Here is a 21006-nt window from a genome sequence, read left to right as displayed (position 1 = left end):
CGGGGACACCTTTACTTTTTATCAACCAATTGGTCAGCAAAAAAATGACGTATGTTCCTCTTCCCCTTTGCAACGAAGCACAATATGGCTGTAAAGGAGTTCTCGCCAGGAAGGAAAGGGAGAAGGAGGGGGGTGGTCAGTTTCAGCCTGCCTCCGGAAAGCTTTGTCAATGTCATTCTACTCGCTGCGGTTTTTGCTTCAAATCATTTTGTGGTGGGAAGGAAAAGGAGAAGGAGGGGGGGTGACACGTTTCTTGCTTTTTTGGAGAAATAAGTGCAATTGCCAGCGTGTGTATCTCCTTAAATATGCATAAAGGCAGAAAAGCATACATTCGTTTAAGCGAAATATCGCAAATACAAACAAGAAAGGGGCTGCTGGTCGGTTTCACGCCTGCCTCTGGAAAGCTTTGTCAATTTCATTCACACACCCCTCCTTCTCCCTTTCCTTCCCATGGCCAAATGATTTGAAACAAAAACCCCAGCCAGTAGAATGAAATTGACAAAGCTTTCCAGAGGCAGGCGTGAAACCGACCAGCAGCCCCTTTCTCGCTTGCTGTGCATTGCAGATCTCACCCAGAGCGGCCGCCCAGTTTGCAGGCTGGCAAAAAATAAAATGCATCTGTGCAGTAGTTGCAGACCCCCCCCCAACACCCCACCATTGTGATGATTGGTTCAATTTTCCCGGGCTTATTCTCGCACATGCGCAAAAGTGCAGATACATGATTGGCTGGAATGAGGAGAAGGAGCAAGGGGAAACGCCCAAGAACCACCCATCATCTGTAAAGTCCGTGGTATTGCATCCTACCTCCTGAAGGCACAGCGGATGATTCCCGATTTTAAACAGCATATCTCATTTTTGCCAGTATTGCAAGGAGCGGATTTAACCCGCGAAAATGCGTAACAGCGCAAGACATCATTTGGACGACCGAAAAATAATGAACACACATAGCGGGTGTGTCACACATTTTGCAGTCAGTCGTCTGGATGAGCCTTATGTGTCTCTCTTTTGGAGGGGCGTGGTTATTCAGCGCCTTACAGTTTCAGCTAGCAGTTGCAGCATTTGAATTCATGGCATTTGTTGTTCGCTCTGAGCTGCAATTGGAGAGGCTTGCAGAGAGAAAGAGAAAGAAATCAAGCTCGGCCTTCCCTCTATTTAGTTTGGAATTCCAACTAGCTCTGATTAGCAAAGATTAGATAATTGTTCCCACCCACCCCCAAACGCTCCTTCTGAATGACTCATCTGGCTCCCTATATCTCCACACCTTTACAATTTCCTCAGAAGTTCCAAACAAAGCCTGCCTGCACATCCCTTGTTATTTCTTCAGTCACATGAGTCAAAGAGAAAGGGAAGGGACACTCATCAGTATATAGGCAAAGAGGCAGTTGCCGTGATGACTGTAGCAAATGTATTTGTAGATCCCCGACTGTTATATGGATAGAGCGAGAAGAACGTTGAACTCGGGCCAGGGAGACACGAGTTGGAACTCCCATTTCAACCACGAAGCTTATTGGATGGGATTAGTGAAGTCATCATCGTTCCGTCTAATCTATTTTGCAGCACTCTTGCATACATAAAATAGGATAAACCTTACACATGCACCCCTGAGGCCAGTGGAGAAATGGGAAGATATAAATCTGAATTTCAAAAATCGATTTTATTTCAGTGCCGTATGCTGTGGTAAGAAAAAAATAATGGCTCAGATCAAACACCACCACGAGTGAAAAGTCTGTGTGAGTGCCTGTAGAGCAGCCGTGGCACTTGAAGCAGGTGAAGTAGCAGCAAAGCCCTCCCACCAGCACCGGCACTGTACCTACCAGGATAGAAATAGAGCCATGCAAGGCAGCTGGTAAGGTCAGGGGAGCTTCAGTTTGGTGCACGCTGCTGCATACACACCTATGTGGTTGTTGCTGCCAACCTGGAGCTCCCCCATCCTTTATTCACCTTGTCCCGCTCCTTCTGTATCCCATGCCAATGCTGATGCTGAGAAAAGAGTGCTGCTGCTCCACCCCTCTTATGCACTGATGACAACCTCTTGTGCCTCATGGCATGCAAGTCCAGAGGGTCCTTCAACCGTGAGTGAAGAGTTTTTCATGGACACGTGGGGTGCCAATAAAAAAGGGAGCTAAACAGCCTGGTGCTTTTGATTATGGCCATTTGTGGATGTCTTCCATAATGAACACACCTGAAAAAGCTTGATGTGATGGACTAAAATGTTAAAATGCGCAGTTGCTAGTCTTTAATGTTCAAATTGCCCACCTCAGAGTCAACCACATCAAAACAGGACTCAAATTATGCAGCTGGGGGATTCCTAACATTTTGTCAGACCCCTTAGTTATCATTTTTAGATTTTTGGATTGTGGATTTTTGGTATGGCTCCCCACCTGCTTTCCCCATAGTTCAAGTACTGCAGTGCAAGCCAAATGTGAAAACTGTTGGGAGGAAAGCACCAACACATGTTACAAGTAACCTGAACAGGTGGGACATGACAGACAGAAAGGCAATCTAATTTTCTCTCTGCTGATTCCTCCTCTAAAATGTTTGTTGTTTTTGCAGGCTTTGCTCCTCCCCTTCCTCCCTTCTGTTCCTGTCTTTGTTCTCAGTTAATTATTGTTTCCCTGAGTGCAGACCACATGGCTGCTTCAGTGTGTTTGACTTTACCTTTTTGTAGTAATAAACATTAATTTTCTTTATTCTTTCTACTACCGGTCTTAACAGACCAGTTATTTCTGCACTGCACTGCAAGACACACACACACACACCAAGAACTCTAACAAAAATTTGGATTCTGAATATGAAATCCAGGCTTCATAGGTTAGATTTTTTGAGTTTCTCTTTAAATACAGAATTTTGAGCCAAATATAAAAAATCTGCAATCTCAAGATTTGAAAATTCTGCCCATTTTTACAACATTGTACACAGTGCTATTAAGATTGATTATGTCAAATCCACACTTTAGAACTATGGGCACACCCTGAAGGTAAGCATTGTAATGTTCCATAGATAAGCAACGGGATATGTAAGCAGGTGCTTCCCTCTCCAGTGGAAAACAATGGGAATCAAAATGGCTTAATTTTAACTGGATCATGCCCATTCATCTCTGCCACCCGGGAAAAATATTCTTGTGGAAGCCCATAGACAGGGGAGGGGGGCATCAGGCCCAGGGCCCACATGCAGATTTCCAGGCCTCTCTATCTGGCCCTCCGGACTCTCCTCAAGCCACATCTCTCTCCAAAGATGACACCCCTCAAATGCCCTGATCTGCACTCTCCTCAAGTGCTTTTGCACGGCTGAAACGTGTCCTTGAATTGTGATCATCCCTCATCCTTGTCTGGGTAAAGGCTGGAGAAGTGTGTGTTTGGGGGGTGTAAAAACCAGAGTCATATCCCTTGCTTCACCCACTTCTTTGCTTCTGGCCAGGCCCACCACTGGTAAACAGTCCCTGGAAGTAGGGAATGCAAGCCTTGGACTGAAAAAAGTGTCCCCACCCCTGCCATAGACCAAGCCGGCTGTGGCTGACAGGATTTGGAGTCTAACAACATCTGAGGGGCCACAGGTTTCCCATCCGTTGAGAAAAGCATTTAGCAATGCACGGCAGTAAAGCGATGCTTTGTCAGTGTGGTATCGCCTTTCCTTGTGCAAAGGGCTTGGACAGGGGCTGGGTTGAGATGTATTAAAGCTCAGGGCCATTGTTTACTTCATCCCAACTCTTGTACACCATGCGTAAGTATAAAGCCCAAACATTTCAGATCCCCATTGGAGGTCCTTTGCCAGACTCCCTCAGCATCTCAGGCATGGACTTCCACAGAGATTTTTATTTATTTTTTTAGAGGGGAGTAAAACACTAAAAGAGAAGAGCAGATCAGTTTTCCACCCAAAAAAAGTGTGAAGAATTATGCCTATATACTTTGCCTCATATCTCGGGTTCTATAAATGGTTGAAACTTACTCTCTTTTAAAAAATTAACCTAGGAATATGGGAATTACGGTTCAAGGGGGAATGCTTTCTTTTACCCCTCTGCAGACACCCATGATCTCAGATATGGTGGGTGGCTGTTACTAGGAAGGGACCTTTTCAGTGGTAGTCTGCTGGCTTTGAAATGCAAAGAGTTTGTCTGCCAGCTGGTGCTCATTCGGATGACTTTTCAGTGCCAGGCAAAGATCCTTTTATTTTCTTAGGCTTTTTTACTTTTGCTGATATGTTTTATTGGATTATGTTGATACTACTTTTATGCTGCTTTTATACATTTGCTGCTTTTACGCATCAGTTACTATATAGTGTTTTTAATACTGTAAGCTGTCCTGATAATGTGCTTGAAGGGCGGGATATGAATATTCATAAATTCAGCAAGCATCCTTGCTTTAGGCATCTCTTAAATACTTTTTTTTAATGCCGACAGGCCTATACAACAGTCTAACATTTTCTTTAGCAGCTAGTCATTTTAATGATGTTGCCGTACACTGTCCTGATGGTTGCAATAAGGTAGCATATGCATACTTTCATAAATCAATCAATAAAAGAGCCTATTACCAGCATGTCACTGCTTTTGTTTGTGAAATGTTGGAGCACGCATTATCCTTTGCATGTTGCCCTTTGCAAGCACTCCTGCGTTTCCTTTTCTGGCAAGAACAGCTTGTGCTGGCAGATGTGGCTCCACAGACTGCTCTGTGGTGAGATGTGTTATTTGAGACACCTAGTGGCAGCCCAAGTGCAGTGCTACACTGACCGTTGCCTTTGAGCCTTTGGCATTCCTTTCCCTGTATTTACAGAAACCCATCGACAGTAGGCTATGAATCAAAATAACTAAACTGCATGTGAAATAATAGCTGTGTTCTTGTAAGTCCAACATCTGCTTAACTTTACACAATGTAATTCGCCCTACATATTGCACTGAGGCCAGATTATTTCCCATTGCTCCACAACAGCTTTACATTTGTGCAAGGTGTAAGGCTGGGGTGGATAAACTCAGGCCCTTGGGCCAAATGCAGCCCCCTGAGCCACTCTATCTGGCCCTCAGGACTCACCCACTTTCCCAAGGCCACATCCCTCACTGGCCCTGTTTCACACCCTCCTTAAGATGTTTCTTTGTTTGTTCATTGTTTGTTTGCCTAGCTGGAATGCACCCTTGAAGTCTGATAATGCCTCTTGCTTGCCCGGATGAGAGGGCTGTGCGAGTCTATAGAGACTAACCTTCTGTACAAAGGTAAAATTCACATGCATTGCTCTGCCCGTTTTTTCCTCTGCTCCAACCACTACTGGCATGTGGCCCCCTGGAAGGTTGCTCAGAACAGAATGCAGCCCTTAGCCTGAAAAAAGTTCTCCATCCCTGGTATAAGAGAAAGAGTAGGAATGACGTTACTATGGCGTGGATCTTTAATAAATCTCAATGAAGTCCTCAAACAAGACTCTTACACTAGTAAAACCTCTGGAATAGGCACACACAGTGCTTTTTTAGTTAAAAAAATGAGATGCCAATACTCATACCTTGATTTGATTATATACCTCCGTGGCGCAGAGTGGTAAGCAGCGGTAATGCAGCCGAAGCTCTGCTCATGGCCGGAGTTCAATTCCAACGGAAGGAGGAAGTCGAACCTCTGGTAAAAGGGGTCGAGGTCCACTCAGCCTTCCATCCATCCATGGTTGGTAAAATGAGTACCCGGCATATGCTGGGGGGCAAAGAAAGGCCGGGGATGGAACTGGCAATCCCACCCCATATATACGGTCTGCCTAGTAAACGTCGCAAGACGTCACCCTAAGAGTCGGAAACGACTCGCACTACAAGTGCGGGGACACCTTTACCTTTTATATACCGCTTGACTGTAGAAAACCTCTACGCAGTTGATAAAAGTACTATGGGCAGCAGCACAAAATGGCTGGCATAGGCAGCAAAAAAAGAAGTGCCGGTACCCCATGCCAGTGAGTACTGTCACCAAAAAAGTCCTGGGTCCACATTTTCACTAAGATGTCCTTGCTCTTGCACTGCGACCCTCCAGCTCCCATGCCTTGTCAGGAGGACCCCTACCCTGCATTAACCACTCTTTGCATGGGCTAAATGGTCATATGGAAATCTGCTGTATGTGCATGAGCAACGGACACTGCCTAACTTGAAGCCGAGCGACCTTAACAGCACAAGCCTATGCATGTCTACTCGGAAGTAAGTCTGAATAAGTTTAATGGGTCTTACGTCCAAGTAAGTGTGCAAAGGAATGCAGCCAGGCAGTGCAATCCTAAGTGAGTGAAGGAGGAGCAATGTGGCAAATCTACCACCACATGCTAGGCCCTGTTGGCTCGTGCGAGCCGGAACAGAAACTGAGGGGCAATTCCCTGTACATTTTCACTATGCCATCTCTGGGCTGGCATAGCTGACAATGAGCTGGCCCTTCAGGGGATCCTGCCCTTCAGGGGACTGGGATCCAAACTGCTGATGCCTCACCCTGAAATGCTCTGTTTCACTACTGCTGGCGGGAAAATCACAGGCGGTTGCTTCCTGTCAACCTAGTGAAAGCTGGGTTAAGTCACCTCAACTGGCAGTATTACACTCTGCCATGGGAGGCCAGTAGAGAGGCCAATATGTGAATCCTCACCCCCACCCCTCAGTCATCAATACTGGTAGCTAGGACTGCACTCTCAGTAAACTTTTAAATAGAAAATATTGCTGTTTTAGATATCGAGTTGCTGTATTTTTATAGTGTTAGCCTGATAGAGGTTTTTAATTTTTGTCTATTTAGACAATTTATATGAAAATGGAAATGGACTGCCTTCAAGTCGATTCCAACTTATGGCGACCCTATGAAGAGGGTTTTCATGGTAAGTGGTATTCAGAGGGGGTTTACTATTGCCTTCCCCTGAGGCTGAGAGGCAGCGACTGGCCCAAAGTCACCCAGTGAGCTTCATGGCTGTGTGGGGATTCGAACCCTGGTCTCCCAGGTCGTAGTCCAACACCTTAGCTACTACATCACACTGGCTGTCAGACAATTTATATACTGCTTATATTTTAGTGAAAAAATCTAAGCAGTTTTCAACATAACTTAAAAAATCATAAATAAAAATCAAGTACAAAAAAAGAATCTTAACACTCCACATTATGAAACACCACAGTTAACAACTAAGGCGGCAATCCAATACATGTCTACTCAGAAGTAAGCTCAATTGGGATCAATGGGACTTACTCCCAGGTAAGTGTGCACTGGACTGCAGCCTAGGTAGGGCATCCTCTAAAGCATCAGAATAAGCATTACACATGAAAATCGACTACAAAGTTACAATGAAAATTCCACATTTTAGAGCGCAGTTAACAACTAAACAAATGATCCTCTAAACATCAGAATGAAATATTGAAAATAAAAATCAACCACAATATATAATTCCAGATTGTAAAACAACGTGATTGACAACTAAGCAAAAGAAAAATAACATATGTCAAGCCAACATATGTCCAATCAGTCATTCAATTAAACAAACCAATCCAATTAAATTTCCATTCCTCACATACCAGGATAAGCACAACTTTAACGACAGCTAAAAATATGCTCCACACAATTCCACTCAAGCACACCCCTAGATAATTTTGGTTGAAGCCAGATTTTGGCTGAACATCAGGAAAAACATCCTATCTGTTAGAGCAGTATCACAATGGAACCAATGACCTAGGGAGGTGGTGGGCTCTCCAACACTAGAGGCCTTCAAGAGGCAGCTGGACAGCCACCTGTTGGGTATGGTTTAAATTGGACTCCTGCATTGAGCAGGGGGTCGGACAACATTAAAATTACAAATTTGAGTTAAAGTTTGATAGCAGAGAGACAGTGGTTGGGAGGTGGTGGTAGTAAGCAAGCAAGAAGAAAAAGGGGAACTGTGGTTCACCATCACCTAGAAATCAAGCTGCTGCAGTCAAGTATCATAGACAAGATATGATTCCATTTTTTCCTGCAATTTCAAAGTTTTTCCTTCCCAGGCGGGCTCATTAATTTTTACTGTTTTCCTTTATGAAAGGGTTCTTTCACAAAATTATCTTTATTCTTCCGGTATTGTTTGCTGCTGTAGTTTGGTTCCTGTTTGCATTATTACTTTACACATTTGAAGAAAGAAGGAACTAGCATCAAGGTTACTATTAACACAAAGAGAGAGTAATCAAACATAAACCAGAATGCTTAAATTTCACTCTTCTCCAGGGGTGTAGTTGTCCAGGATCTCGGGGGGTGTTAGACCCCTTACTTTTTTGGGAGCAGGGTCCCAGCAGGGTCCCTATGTCTCCAGCATCTTACAAGCCAATCAATATGAAAGGGGAGTGTGTTGCCACTGACAAGAGTCTTCAGACATGTTTCCTGGTCCTTTCCTGTTGATTGAAGCCAATCAGTGTGAAAGAAGGTGAGTCAGCCACTAAGAAGACTCTTCTCAACCCAGCAGCAAAAAAGGGGGCATGGCTGTGACTAATATGAAAAGATCGTGCACTTCTGAATTTGCCACTACACTACTTTCCAATCACACTATGTAAACTCTGAAACCCCTCGCAAAACCCCGTCTCACCCTCTCAGTCAACAATCCACTCACATGTCTACATACCCTGAGACCCAGATGAACCTGGACAAATGCTGGCATACAAAATAAAAAACAATACACAAATACCCCCTCCAAAAAAAGATATTCATTCCAACTATTCATATCCATTTTTAATAGCCGAAGCAGCATGAGTTATGATTTAGATATGATTTTGTTGCTGCAAGCCACTCTTCCTTGAAGAAGAGTGAGATATTAAATATTTTTACAATAAACAATGCAATAATAAATAGCAAGAGAAAATATTTTCTTAGGCACCACGGACCAAGATGTGAGAACCTTTGATACTGGAGAACATTCCTTGCCCTTACAAAGAAACTTACAATGTGACTTTTTTTATCTCTCCAGGAGCAAAGATGACCAGCTTTAAACATCCCAGGCCCTGGTGCATATGTTGGGGCTCAGAGTCAAATTACAATGACATTAAAAATCAGCCAGAATGGCCAGTGGTCAGGGATGATGGAATTGGCCATCCAGCAACATTAGGGATGATGGGATTAGAGCACAACACATATGGGCCATTTTCCTGGTCAAAGTCACCCCCAGGTGCTTTTCTCCCTGCAGGAGAAAACATGCCAGTATACACTGCTGACCTCATACTCTCTGCTACTGTAAATAGGTTGAATTTGTTAAAGTTACAAAAGCTAGAACTGTGAATACAATCCTCTTTCATGTATTCTATTGATTTTGTTCATATCAATAGGGCTTGTACTGAATAAATAATATAGGGACTGGAGCATTCTTGGACTGCAAAAGTTAATAAAATGTTTAATACAGGTCAAGCCACCTATCCATGTATTCCCAGGGATACTGGTCACCACAGTAGCTATAGCTTTTCATTCTTACTTTAAAAAAAAAATCTCTTTTTCAGGGAGGAAACAGAAGAGAGGTGATTGCCAAACCATGCAATGTTGTTTCAGCTCAGTGAAGGTCTCTTGAACATTGTCAGATTCAGGAAAAGAAGCCAAGGGGATGTGTGCAAGGTGGAGCTTCCTGATATGATGATCAATCCAACAGCCAAAAGAGGTGCTCTCATCAGTGGTATGCACTGTGGATTACTCATTGCCAAAAAACAGAACTGTGTTAGAACTTCTTTTACTATCGATTGTATGTGAAGTACGTGTAAAATCAGGCCTGGAGAACATATGGGCCTCTAAACATTGCTAGATTCCAGCTTCCCATCAACACCAGCCTGGCCAGTGCTCAGGAATGATGAGATTTGCCATCCAGTAACATCAAGAGGGCCATAGGTTCTCCATCCTTGTATTAAATGATGCCATGACCACATAAAGTTCATATGGATCCCAACCCCTGCCACAAACGTATCCCTTGGTTACACTTCCCCCTACCCCATCAAGGGTCCTGTGCCGCTAACCGTTGCACAGCATGTAGACATAATAGTAGAACATTGCACCCTCACTATGTCTTTGTAACAAAAGAAGTGGCACCTGTTGAATCTTTTTGCCTATCCTACAGGTTCTCTACCAGGAAAAAAAATTGATTACAATTATTGTGCTTCCTCAGACACACACAGATGCAAAGGTACACTAAACAGCGCTTCCATTAATTTGTAGGTGATCTTCCTTATAACTGGGTTTTCTTCAAATGCCTAAACTAAATATTAAAGCACCAATATATTCACAAGGCTCACTAAACAGTCACTGGGTGTTGTATCAGAAGCACAAGAAAATCATTCCGTTTATTTCCAACGTTAGGCTATCAGCACTGTTGATCGATCATCCATGTGCATCATCCATGTACAATAACAAGGCATTAGCAGGCTTCAGGGAACCTCAAGGTACAGGAAAAAATATTATACTGGGGGAAATTCCCCAATGCAGTCTAATGAGGATTGATTATGCTCAGTGGTCACAGAGTGCTGAGTGTCTATTGCAGAAGGGAGGTGCAGCGGAATGGAATATTCATTAATAACCTTGTGGTTTAAGAATGTGCCTATAGCCACAGATATTTCTATCAAACTTTTAAAAGCAGGGAAATTGGACAGCTATAATTAATGCATCAGGGGATTGGAAGACCTTACTGTACTGGCCTACAAATTTGTAAAAATGCAAACACAATTTGGGTTGGTCTTTCACAGTCCAATCCACTTCCTATGTAGCTTGGAAGAATTTGGTAACGTGCCTCTGAGCATATAGTGAGTGGTGGACTTTTGGATCCCTGGCTGGCATGCCTTGCCATAGTGGCATCCAAGGCAATCACACCGCCCCAGCCTTATGCAACCTGGTGCCCACTTCTCTATGGGTCTGTGATCCTAGCCCCACTTACCCAGGAGTAAATCCCACTGCGCTCAGTGTGTCATGAGCCCTGTGGAGAATTCTTAGCAGAGTGATCAGGAGGAGGAGGACTAAGTCCCTGGAGTGGAGCCCAGGATACCAGTGGGCTGCAATGGGAAGGGGCTGAAACAGGAGAAGGCTTCAGCAGTTTAGACAGTGACAGTTCTGCCCCCTTAGTGCTGGTTACAACTGTAGAAGTGCTGTCTGACAATGAGCCGGCCCCTGTCCCACCTCTCAGCCCTGTCTAAGGAAGAAGAACCCAAGGCAGTGTCAAAGGAGGATCTGGCTGAGGTAGCTCCACCCCCATCACCAAGGATGTGCCAGCAGATGCACAGGTACGAGCAGCCAGGGCCAGCTTTTTAACCTGTTCACAGGAGTGCCTGTTGGCTAATAAAATCCCATTCTGAGAAACCTTCCCCACACAAATAGAAAGCCCACCCTGAGCCTACTTAAAGGGTCTCAAGAGGCAGGTCCAATTGTGCAACAACATCTTAGTGTGGGCAGTTATGCCTAGTGATATTATGGAGATCCTATGTAACCTGTAAGCTGATCTATGAAACGCTCTAAGCTTAAATTCCACATTAAACGCAACAGAGAAAAACACACCAGTGAGTCCAAGTCTGAATCCAATGGGATTGGCCAGAACACAGTGGGACTTACTTCTGAATCAGCATGCAGATAGGATTTCATCCAATCTGACATGACACCAAAGGAAAATGGATCATGCTAGATAAGGAAAAAGCAACGCCTGAATACCCCAGTTCCTTTTTGCTTTACTGAATTTGCCAATCAGTATTGTCCAAATGTTTTTCTGCATTATTATGAACAAAATACAAGAAGGTCAAAGCTGACTCAATTCTTACCAACTACAAACTTTTTTAAAAAAAGGACATTGAATAACCTGACAACAACATTGGATTACCAGTATGTAAAAAGACACTATTTTACAAATTAGCTGGGATAACAGAACTGTAAGAACTAAATGTTTAAACTAAGTGTTGAGAGCCAGTGTGGTATAGTGATTAGAGTGTTGGGCTAGGACCTGGGAGACCAGGGTTCAAATCCCCACACAGCCATGAAGCTCACTGGGTGACCTTGGTCCGGTCACTGCCTCTCAGCCTCAGAGGGAGGCAATGGTAAACCCCCTCTGAATACCACTTACCATGAAAACTCTATTCATAGGGTCGCCATAAGTCGGAAACGACTTGAAGGCAGCCCATTTCATTTCCATTAAGCAAGCATTACTTACTCTGTCAGTGTAAGGTTTGCAATATTTTATTTGCAAATGTGATTATGGGAAACAGCAGAAGCAGGGGGTGGGTATTATCAATTTACCATGGTAGAATGCAAAAAATCCCTACTGGCTATAGTATACAGCCATGACCTCAGATGTATTATCATGGAAGAAATAAATGCAACCAAGCAGAGCAATCCAAGTCATGGGAAGCCAGTGGAAGGGAGGCTGGCAGAGGAGGAGCCAGCAGGAAAATCAGCAGCATCCATTTCGCATTTGGGAGCTGCTGGGCCAGTTGAATGCAAGCTCAGCCAGGAGCTGAAAGCAGGGACCAGAAAATAAAAGCCAGCTCCCATGAATTGGATTACCAGGGACTAAGCGCTCTCCATAGACTTCCATTGTAATTATTTTCTTAGACCAACCTTTTTCCCTGATGTAACTTTGGCCTGGATTGGGACCCAAATGAGCACTCTGAACACAAGTTGGATGATGCATAAGTCCCGTCCCCCAGCCCCTCCTCCAGCATACCCCTGGAACACCCCTTTTTCAGCCTTTCGCCGGCACCCCTTCCACTAGGCTGGGCTTCCTGGGTGGACCCCCAGTTGAGCCAGAAGGGTCCCAGCTCTGCCGCAGCTGAGTCAAGATGAGGGGCTTCTGCCAGTGGAGCCTAGACCTGCCGGCTCACCTGGGGGTCCACCATAGCCAACTCCCCTCAGCCTGGTGTAAATACAAGTTGGACTGAGCCCTAAGCCAATCTACTTTGGATTTCATTTCAACTAGATATTAAACAACTTGAGGAGGTGGGGATTCCTAAGCAAATTCTCTTGCTTGAAATTTGCCCAGAAGAAATCAAATTTATATTTATATGCAATACAGTATTTAAATATTCCATGTATATATACACTATTAAATTAAGAGGCTTTTTAAAAAAAGATGCAAGAGAACTGAATTCAGCAAGTTGATAAATATCATTGCCCTAAAAGTCCTCTATACAAAGATCTAAAGGTTTTTGTTTTTTTCTAGCATATCCCTCAAAAAGCCTAGTTGAAAAAAATCAACAAGTTGAATTCAAATCTTTATCAGACTTCAGTTTTTCTAAAAATTGTACCAGATCTAATATCAAGTATTTTGATTGCTGCTCATTCAAACACAGAAGTAGAGATATTTGTGATGGGAAAACTGCAGTAGGGGAATGTGTAGTGGATCCATCCCACGTCCCCCAGTTTCATGTGCATCCCATTGATACCATTGGCAGAAAGTTGTGCTCTGAAGCAGTTCTGGGGCAATCCTGCCCCCACCCCAATTTCCCAGTAGTACAGAGACAATACAAAGTATCAGTAAAAATAACCTGTTCTCCAAAGTCCTACAAAAAGCACCCGGCAAAGGTTTTTAAGCAAAGGCTTAAAGCCTTTAAGCAGAGGCTAGATGACAACCTGCCAGAGATGGTGCAGCACCAGCACGGAGATCCTCTGGGCCTGACAATTATCCCATTATCCCTGACCATTGGCCATGCTTGCTAGGACTGATGGGAGGTGTAGCTCAGCAACATCTAGAGGGCCACAGGTTCCACACCACTGATTTATGGATTTGTCTTCAGCTCAGATGGGAAACCTGTGGCCCTCCAAATTTTGTTGGACTCCAATAAGCCAATGGTCAGAGATGCTGGGCGTTAGAGTCCAACAACACGGTCTATAGTCAAGTAGGCTAAGGATGCAATCCAATATACACTTACATGGGAAGAAGCCGCCAATTAACTCAACGGGACTGGCTTCTGAATAGACATGCATAGGATGGCACTGTTAAACACTTAAGCTATCATCAGATATAGTGCATGGCATCTGCTTTTAGAGCAAAAAATATTACCCAGGTAGACACCCAATGCAACAGGCAGTAATAACCGGGACAGTGATTCATGTATATCCTTTCCTACAGAATGCAAAATTGTCCATGTTTCCAACTCGAGCAATGGGTTGCTTGCTTCAGAGCTGAAGTTACCTCCCAAGCCTGATGACTGGCTGGCGCTTCTGGGAGTGAGCAAAGATTTTACACAGAACAGATTAATCAGGCTTCTAATTCCCACGACTGCTTTCATCCAAGGCAAAGACAGAACTTCCCTCCTCCCTTGCTAATCCCACTGGTATATCCAAAAGTATTTTGATCTGCCCATCCGTGCGCTGTAAATCCTGCGTTGATGTGGCGGAGTTGAGGCTCCGCGCAAGACTCTAGACTAGAGCTATCCAGCTAAAACATTCCATCCATCTCTGAAGTGATTTATAGACCATGGGGTGAATGGGAGGGGAAGAGGGGAGGGCCATCAGTGGAAAACCCATCCGGAGTTAGCAAGCCACAGCAAACAAATCTGATTCCAGAAAAGCAGTAGGAGCCTCAAGGAAAGAAAGAAGACATTGTTGAAAGGGTTACAGGTGTTTTAGCCTCAGGCTCTCTGAACAGGACATTCCACATTGTATTATGGAGCTCCAGCGTTCACTCCCTAGAAACCAATGTCCCGCTGCTCACTTCCAAAAGAAACAGCTCTGGAGGAGTTGAGAAATGCAGGGGGAAAAGTTTTCTCCTTGCCATGTTTATGAGGTTCAGTCCGATTTAGGACATCATGTCAAAAGAAAGCAACCAGCCAATCCCACAAACGGTGCCTTATGAAATCTGATCATAATGCAGAAATCACTTGAGCCATCATTTTAATATCATTGATTAAAAGGGGGAGAGGGGAAACCCACACAAAAGCAGGACCTTTTTTCACTTCCTGACACTGACATAAGGATCCTACCCTGATTTTCTCGAGACTATGCCTCCATAGTCAGCTTGCTTCGGGCCCAGCCCCTTGGATTAACAATTATGATCAACCACTGCTGTCAAGGAGCTGGCCCGTGGACGAGTTGGGCGTTCAGAACTCCTGCACTTGGCGGCAAGCTGAACTTGTAGCAACACATACAGCTACTTCCCCCATTCTTGTATGGCAAGAAGGAAGACAAAAAGTGCACAGACGCAGGAAAGGAGAAAGTGCTAAAGAAGGAAAGACATTCTAAAGGAAAACAACAGCCAACCCTGGGGAAGGCTGCCCTTTATTTCTGATCAGACGCTCATCAACACAGAAACAAAGGAAGCTGTCTTGTACCGAGTCAGACCATTGGTCCGTCTAGCTCAGTACTGTCCACCCTAACTGGCAGGGGCTCTCCAGGATTGCAGGCAGGAGTCTTTCCCAGCCCTGCCTAGGATTTGAATCGGGGAGCATTTGGAGGCAAAGCATGCCCCGTGCCCCCCCCCAACGCACCATGTCCCCTCTTTCCTGCAGTTAGATGTGTTCAGGCTGATATTCATCCAAACGAAACTCCCACAAAGTTCAACGGGACCTACTCCCGAGGAAGTGCAGCTTTTGCATTCTAAGACAAAGCAGCACCTTTCCCAGATGGAGGGCTGCGATGCTCTAGTAAATGTTTGGGGCTACAACTCCCACCAGCCCCCGAGGTGTAATCCAAAACATCTGGAGGGCACCAGGTTGGCAAAGGCTAGCCGATTCCAACAGTTTTGTTAATGTGGAACGGGGCTGGCATCAGCTGTTGTCCAGGGCTGTGAACCCCTAACGACATAAGAAGTGGAAGGAATTTGAGGGGCAGTAGGTGGGATTGAGAGGCCAAAGAGAGCAAAGGCGTTGCAAGGAAGGTGTTTGCTTTTGATTGTTTTCATAAGACATTTTTAACACGTACAGTTTTCTCCCCGTTTTGTAAATCAAAATAGTTTGCTGGGGAAGTAAGTTACGCTCTTCCACATCCCTACCCCTTCTCTCCCAACGCAGACAAACAGGACTGTTGAACCATTCCCGCCGCCCGCTGCCCATGCCTCTAAATGTGTTTTTACAGGCAGCCAGGCTAGACAAGGTCCCTGCCCCGAGGACTTAACAGCCGCGGGCGAAAAAGTCGAAGATGAACGTGGATAAAGACATCTAGAGGAGGAGGAGAGATTAAAGTTCTCCATTTATCAGGCTGGATGCGAAAATGGTAATCCTGGCATTAAAACGGAAAGAGAGAGAGAGAGAGAGACGGCGAGACAGACTGTGCGCCCCCCTCATCGCCCCATTCCGAGAGCGCCTCGAGGGAAGAAGCGTATGGAAAAGTTGATCTGTCCTCCCCTCCCACCCACAAGGGAAAATTAGGAGAAGCGGGCCTGTACCTGGTGCCGCCGGGGAGGCAGAGTGGAGAAAAGCAGCCAGGAACAAAAAGAGCGCCCAAGAGCACAGCAGGAGGATCCGCGGAACTGGAGCAGCGGCGGCGGCAGCCATGGAGCCGGGGTGCGCAAGGATCAGCCGCCCCCTCGCAGCTGGAAGAGCGCCGTGGGAGGGGGTGTCTCCGAGTAAAGGGGAGCTTCGCAGTCAAAAGCCCGCGCAGAGCTCGCCGTCCTGCTCTGCAGCTCCCCTCTGATACTACTGGCAGCGATCAAGCGACGCTCCGTCGGTGCCGTCGTCGCTCACCGCTTCTCTTCATTTCTACATCTCCAAGTTTGCCGTTCCCGCTATAGCTCGTCCTACCGCGGGTCTCTCATCCTGTTCCCATGTCTCCCCCTCCTGGTCGACAGCGATATTGCAACCATGCAGGGCCCCATCTTCAAAATAAGGTGCGCTGTGGTGGCCACGATTCTGGATTGTACTAATTCAAACAGGGTGAAAATGTTCCCCCATGTGAAGAGGAATAAAACTACAAGCAAACAGACTCCCTGTACGTCATAAACAAGGCTAGCATATCAGGGGAAGATAGCAAAAAAAAAAGTTTTCTACACCAAGGGAATTCTTTTTATTTTACTCCATTTTTATCCCACCCTTCATCCAGGGCAGAATATACATACACACATCACTTTTATCCTCACGATAACCTTAAGAGGCAGGTTATGTCGGGAGAAACTGGCACAAGGTCACAAGGGGAGCAGGACAGTACAAGGATTTGAACCTAGGCCTCCCCACTCTAGTTCTGGCTGCTAGACCACACTGGTTGTCTCCAGATTGTCAGTGTTTTATGAGAGGAATTGAAGGGTGTACCAGAACTGTAGGCTGGCACAATTAGAGGAGATTAAGGCATTCTGTCACTCTGGCTCAACAGATCCACTTTAATGGATTACAGTTTGAAAAGTGATGGAAAATGCATTGAAAAATGTGGGGTGAACAAATGATTTGGTCTCAGGCTACTGTTTGAAGGCACATGAGGCCCCCACCTTGCTGAACCTAAGTAGGCCTGGGTCTGGTCAGTGCCTGGATGGGAGACCGCCTGGGAACCACATGTATGCTGCCTTGAGTTCCATGGTAAAAGAAAGGCAGGGTATAAATGTAACAAATAAATAAATAAATAACGAGAAGGTATATAAAGACCAGGAAAGTACCCAGGATGAATGCTCACTGTCATATAACCTCCTTGTGGACAAATCAAATGAGATGCTCAGTAAAGACCGGATGTACTCTAACCACCACATAAGTTTTGTGCAAGTAAATCGGGACTTATATATTTATTTAACAAAATTTATATACGGCTTGATTGTAAAGAAAAACCCCTCTAACCAGTTTATAAAAAAATGAAAAATTATCAATAAAACCATTAAAAGCAAGTAATTAAAAACATTTTTAAAACAATTAAAACAGCAACCAACTAAAAAGATTAAAACATGTCAACATCTGTGTATCTGCACAGGCTTGCCTAAACACAAAAGTATTAAGCAGGCACTGAAAGGAATACAGTGAAGACGCCTGTCTGATGTCAATAGGCAGGGAGTTCCTGAATGTTCATTAAAACCAGGTTGTCTGGAGGAGCCCAAAGGATTGGATTGAGACCTCGTCATGCCTGGAGGAGACCCACTGAAATCAATGGGACTTAAGTTGTCATGACTAAGACTGGAATCCTAACCCCACTAACGTGGGAATAAACTCCACTGAATTCAACAGGACTTAAATTTGAGTAGACATGGTTAGGGTTGCACTGTAACTTAAGTCTCATTGATTTTGGTGGGTCTGTTCAAAGCATGACTAGGTCTGGATCCAACCCATTCAGTTTTTGGATGTTATATGCTGGTCATTCCAGTGTACAGCTCAGGGGTTCAGTCAGCAATTGGCTCCACCCACTGAGCCACAATTTTTCATCTGTCTCTGTCTAAACTGTCCTCAGATTTCTGCTAAAAAAAACCAGACATGGATCCTGCATGCCTGACCAGCTCTGTCTTATGATAAGCATGAGCACCTTCTAGAGTAGGGAACCAGTAGGCATCCAGGTATTGCTGGACTACCAACCCCCATCATTCTGGACCATTGGCCATGGTTTCTGGGGCTGATGGGAGTTGGAAGCCAACAACATCTGAAGGGCCACAGGTTCCCCACCCGTGGTCTAGAGAAAATTTGCAAATAATGAGATAAAAAATTTCCTGCAGAATCTTACCTAGACTGTGCTTGATGAAACCCATTGAATTCTCTTTATTTTTTCCTTCCCTTCCATGCAAGCCTTGTCATATTTCTGGGCAACATAATGATGGATTAAACAAAAGGAAGTTCAAGGAGCAGATTTCACACACACACACAAACACACACACACACACAGAGAGAGAGAGAGAGAGAGAGAGAGAGAGAGAGAGAATTTGATGCATCTCAAACATTATTTTAAAGTTCATGGTCTTAATCCTTTTTGTGCTACACCTATCCAATTCGGATACCAGGCTGTACAGTTATCTGTATGATACAGGTCATCACTCAATGTAATATCTTTATCCAGTGACACAATGCATAGTTGTTAATGCATAGTTCAGATAAAAGCACCCTTCAAACTAAACATTGCAAAATTTAGCAATGCAAAGTTCAGCTAATCCTAACAATAATAGTCCACCACATCTCCTTTATGCTATCCTGTGCCAGGCAGCAGGAAAAGGCATTGCCAAATTTACAAAAGCATTAAAATCCTCAAAGGGAGTTCTGTTTCACATGGCAAACCCCAGAGCAGAGGTTCATTCCACACACCTTGCACTTTTCCTACACAGAAATCTCTAAAAAATTGTGTGTAGATCATCATATGCGATGACAAGGCATGTGTATTTTGCTGCATTCAAACAGCAAGAAATATGGATGTGTGTCTTCAAACTGTGATGATCTACACAGAAGTGATATGCTTTTCCTGATGTGGAAGTGCTTTCTGGGTAGGAACAGTGCAACATGTAAAGAAGGGTTGGCAACATGGTCACCGCGGATGCCAGTGTGCCTGCCAGTTCCTTCTGTAGTGCCCATGAAAGGTTGCAGTAAATATTCCCTCAAAAACCCACAATGCATGAGACACTGTTTGTTCTTCTTGCTCAGCTCCTGTTTGCATAGGCTAAGTCTCTACTACATTGATTGTGCCTCCTTAAACATGCCCACATTTCATTGGATTGCCAGGACTGGAATCCACCCTTCCAGAGAGGTAATAAAATATTTTCTTTATGAGCGAGGGCAGCAGTGGCTGATATAGGTGTCTTTTCCCTACTGATGGGGTGTGCCATTTTGTGATCCTGCCTCTTTTTCTGCTCTTTTCAATGTGGCGCCATTTTCTGTTGTGCCACATCCCCATCTCATCAATTTTGTGGCTGATACCATTTTCTCAAAATTCCAAATGTGCCCACTGACTGGTGTACAGAGATCTGGAGTTCAAAGATCCATAAGGGCGTAGATCAGTATGTGTCAAGGTGCTTGAGTGGTGTGGCCTTTAGGTTATACTAGGGCACTAGAGGGATGCTTCCAGACTGGCTGTTCCTCGTTCTGCTACCCAATAATTGTTCTTCCACTGTAAGCAAGATGTGAAATTGGTTGCAACTGACTTTCCACATGTTGGGAGGTGTAGGGTTGTTTACATGTGTCCATGTCTCTATGTTCCATCCACACTAGTGGGCATTTACCCTTCCTTCCCAGAGAGACCCCAGGGCAGCCCACAATGATAAATAACATTAAAATAATTCAAAACAACACTACAATTTATTACAGACAGCATTTATTTTTAAAACCATCAGCAGTATTAAAAATATTGTAAGCCTATCAGCCAAACGTGTGGATATAAAGAAGTCTTTACAAGTTTCCTTCATGAGTCATGCCATGCCCCCTCACAGCCCCCCTCTCTCTCACACACACACCTTGAGCAACCCCTCCTTCAGTAAGTAAGCACACCTCTAGTGATGGGATCTGCAGCCACCACAGATTCACCACTGATACGCCACCACCCCCACACCACAGAGAGGAAGGAGGTGGGACTGGAGGCCCCCCTCCAGGCCAAATGACAGAGTAGAGGCCTCAGCAACAGCCTTCCCAGCAGGACCAGACCACAGAGGAGGAAGAGGAACAGGAAGAGGAGGCAACACACCACGGGGAAAGTAACTGCTGCAGGCTGGGTGGACAAATATCCACTTAATTCCACACACACACCCTGACATAGCCATGTAGGCAGGGAAGAGGCAATTCACCTGAGCATGCCAGGTTTTTAAAAACCATTATTGATTAATGTTTAATCAATTTTTATGGGCACTATATGTATTTATTTCTTATATTTCTATCCTACCTTTCCTCCAATATAGCTTAAGGTGGCTTACATAGTTCTCACACAGCCATACTCATTTTATTCTCACAATAATCCTGTGAGGTAGGTTAGGCTGAGCGAGAGTGACTAGCTGAGAGCCAGCAAGCTTCATGGCAGAGTGGGGATTTGAACTCATATCTACATGCTCACTAGTCCAACACACTAACTAGTGCGTATATAGGTGCTACTGTGCGATTAGTTCAATAAGTTTTAAATTAATTAATTTTTTTACGACAAATAATAATAGTGCCCTATTTGGAAAGGCAACATGCTTTTTTAAAAAAGTGTTTAGTGTAGCGTAGCGGTGAATATTGAAGCGATATGCCCAGTGATGTGTCAGATGTACCCAGAT

General features: G+C 44.6%; 1 protein-coding gene across 2 annotated transcripts in view; it reads right to left on the bottom strand.

Annotated features, from left to right (window-relative positions):
• FNDC1 (fibronectin type III domain containing 1) overlaps positions 1 to 16562 on the bottom strand; it is a 124505-nt gene extending 107943 nt beyond the window's left edge. The window contains exon 1 of one of the 2 annotated variants that reach the window (XM_061624276.1): positions 16264 to 16562. In XM_061624276.1, the coding sequence (XP_061480260.1) occupies positions 16264 to 16372 (109 nt within the window). In that variant the 5' untranslated portion in view covers positions 16373 to 16562. The remainder of the gene's footprint in view (positions 1 to 16263) is intronic. The other variant, XM_061624279.1, reaches the window with a different exon arrangement.
• Positions 16563 to 21006: the final 4444 nt, after the last annotated feature.

Source organism: Rhineura floridana, chromosome 4 (genome assembly GCF_030035675.1).
Source record: "Rhineura floridana isolate rRhiFlo1 chromosome 4, rRhiFlo1.hap2, whole genome shotgun sequence".
Lineage (NCBI taxonomy): Eukaryota > Metazoa > Chordata > Lepidosauria > Squamata > Rhineuridae > Rhineura > Rhineura floridana.
Note: the sequence above shows the minus strand (reverse complement) of the source record. Positions and strands in the feature narration are given on the sequence as shown.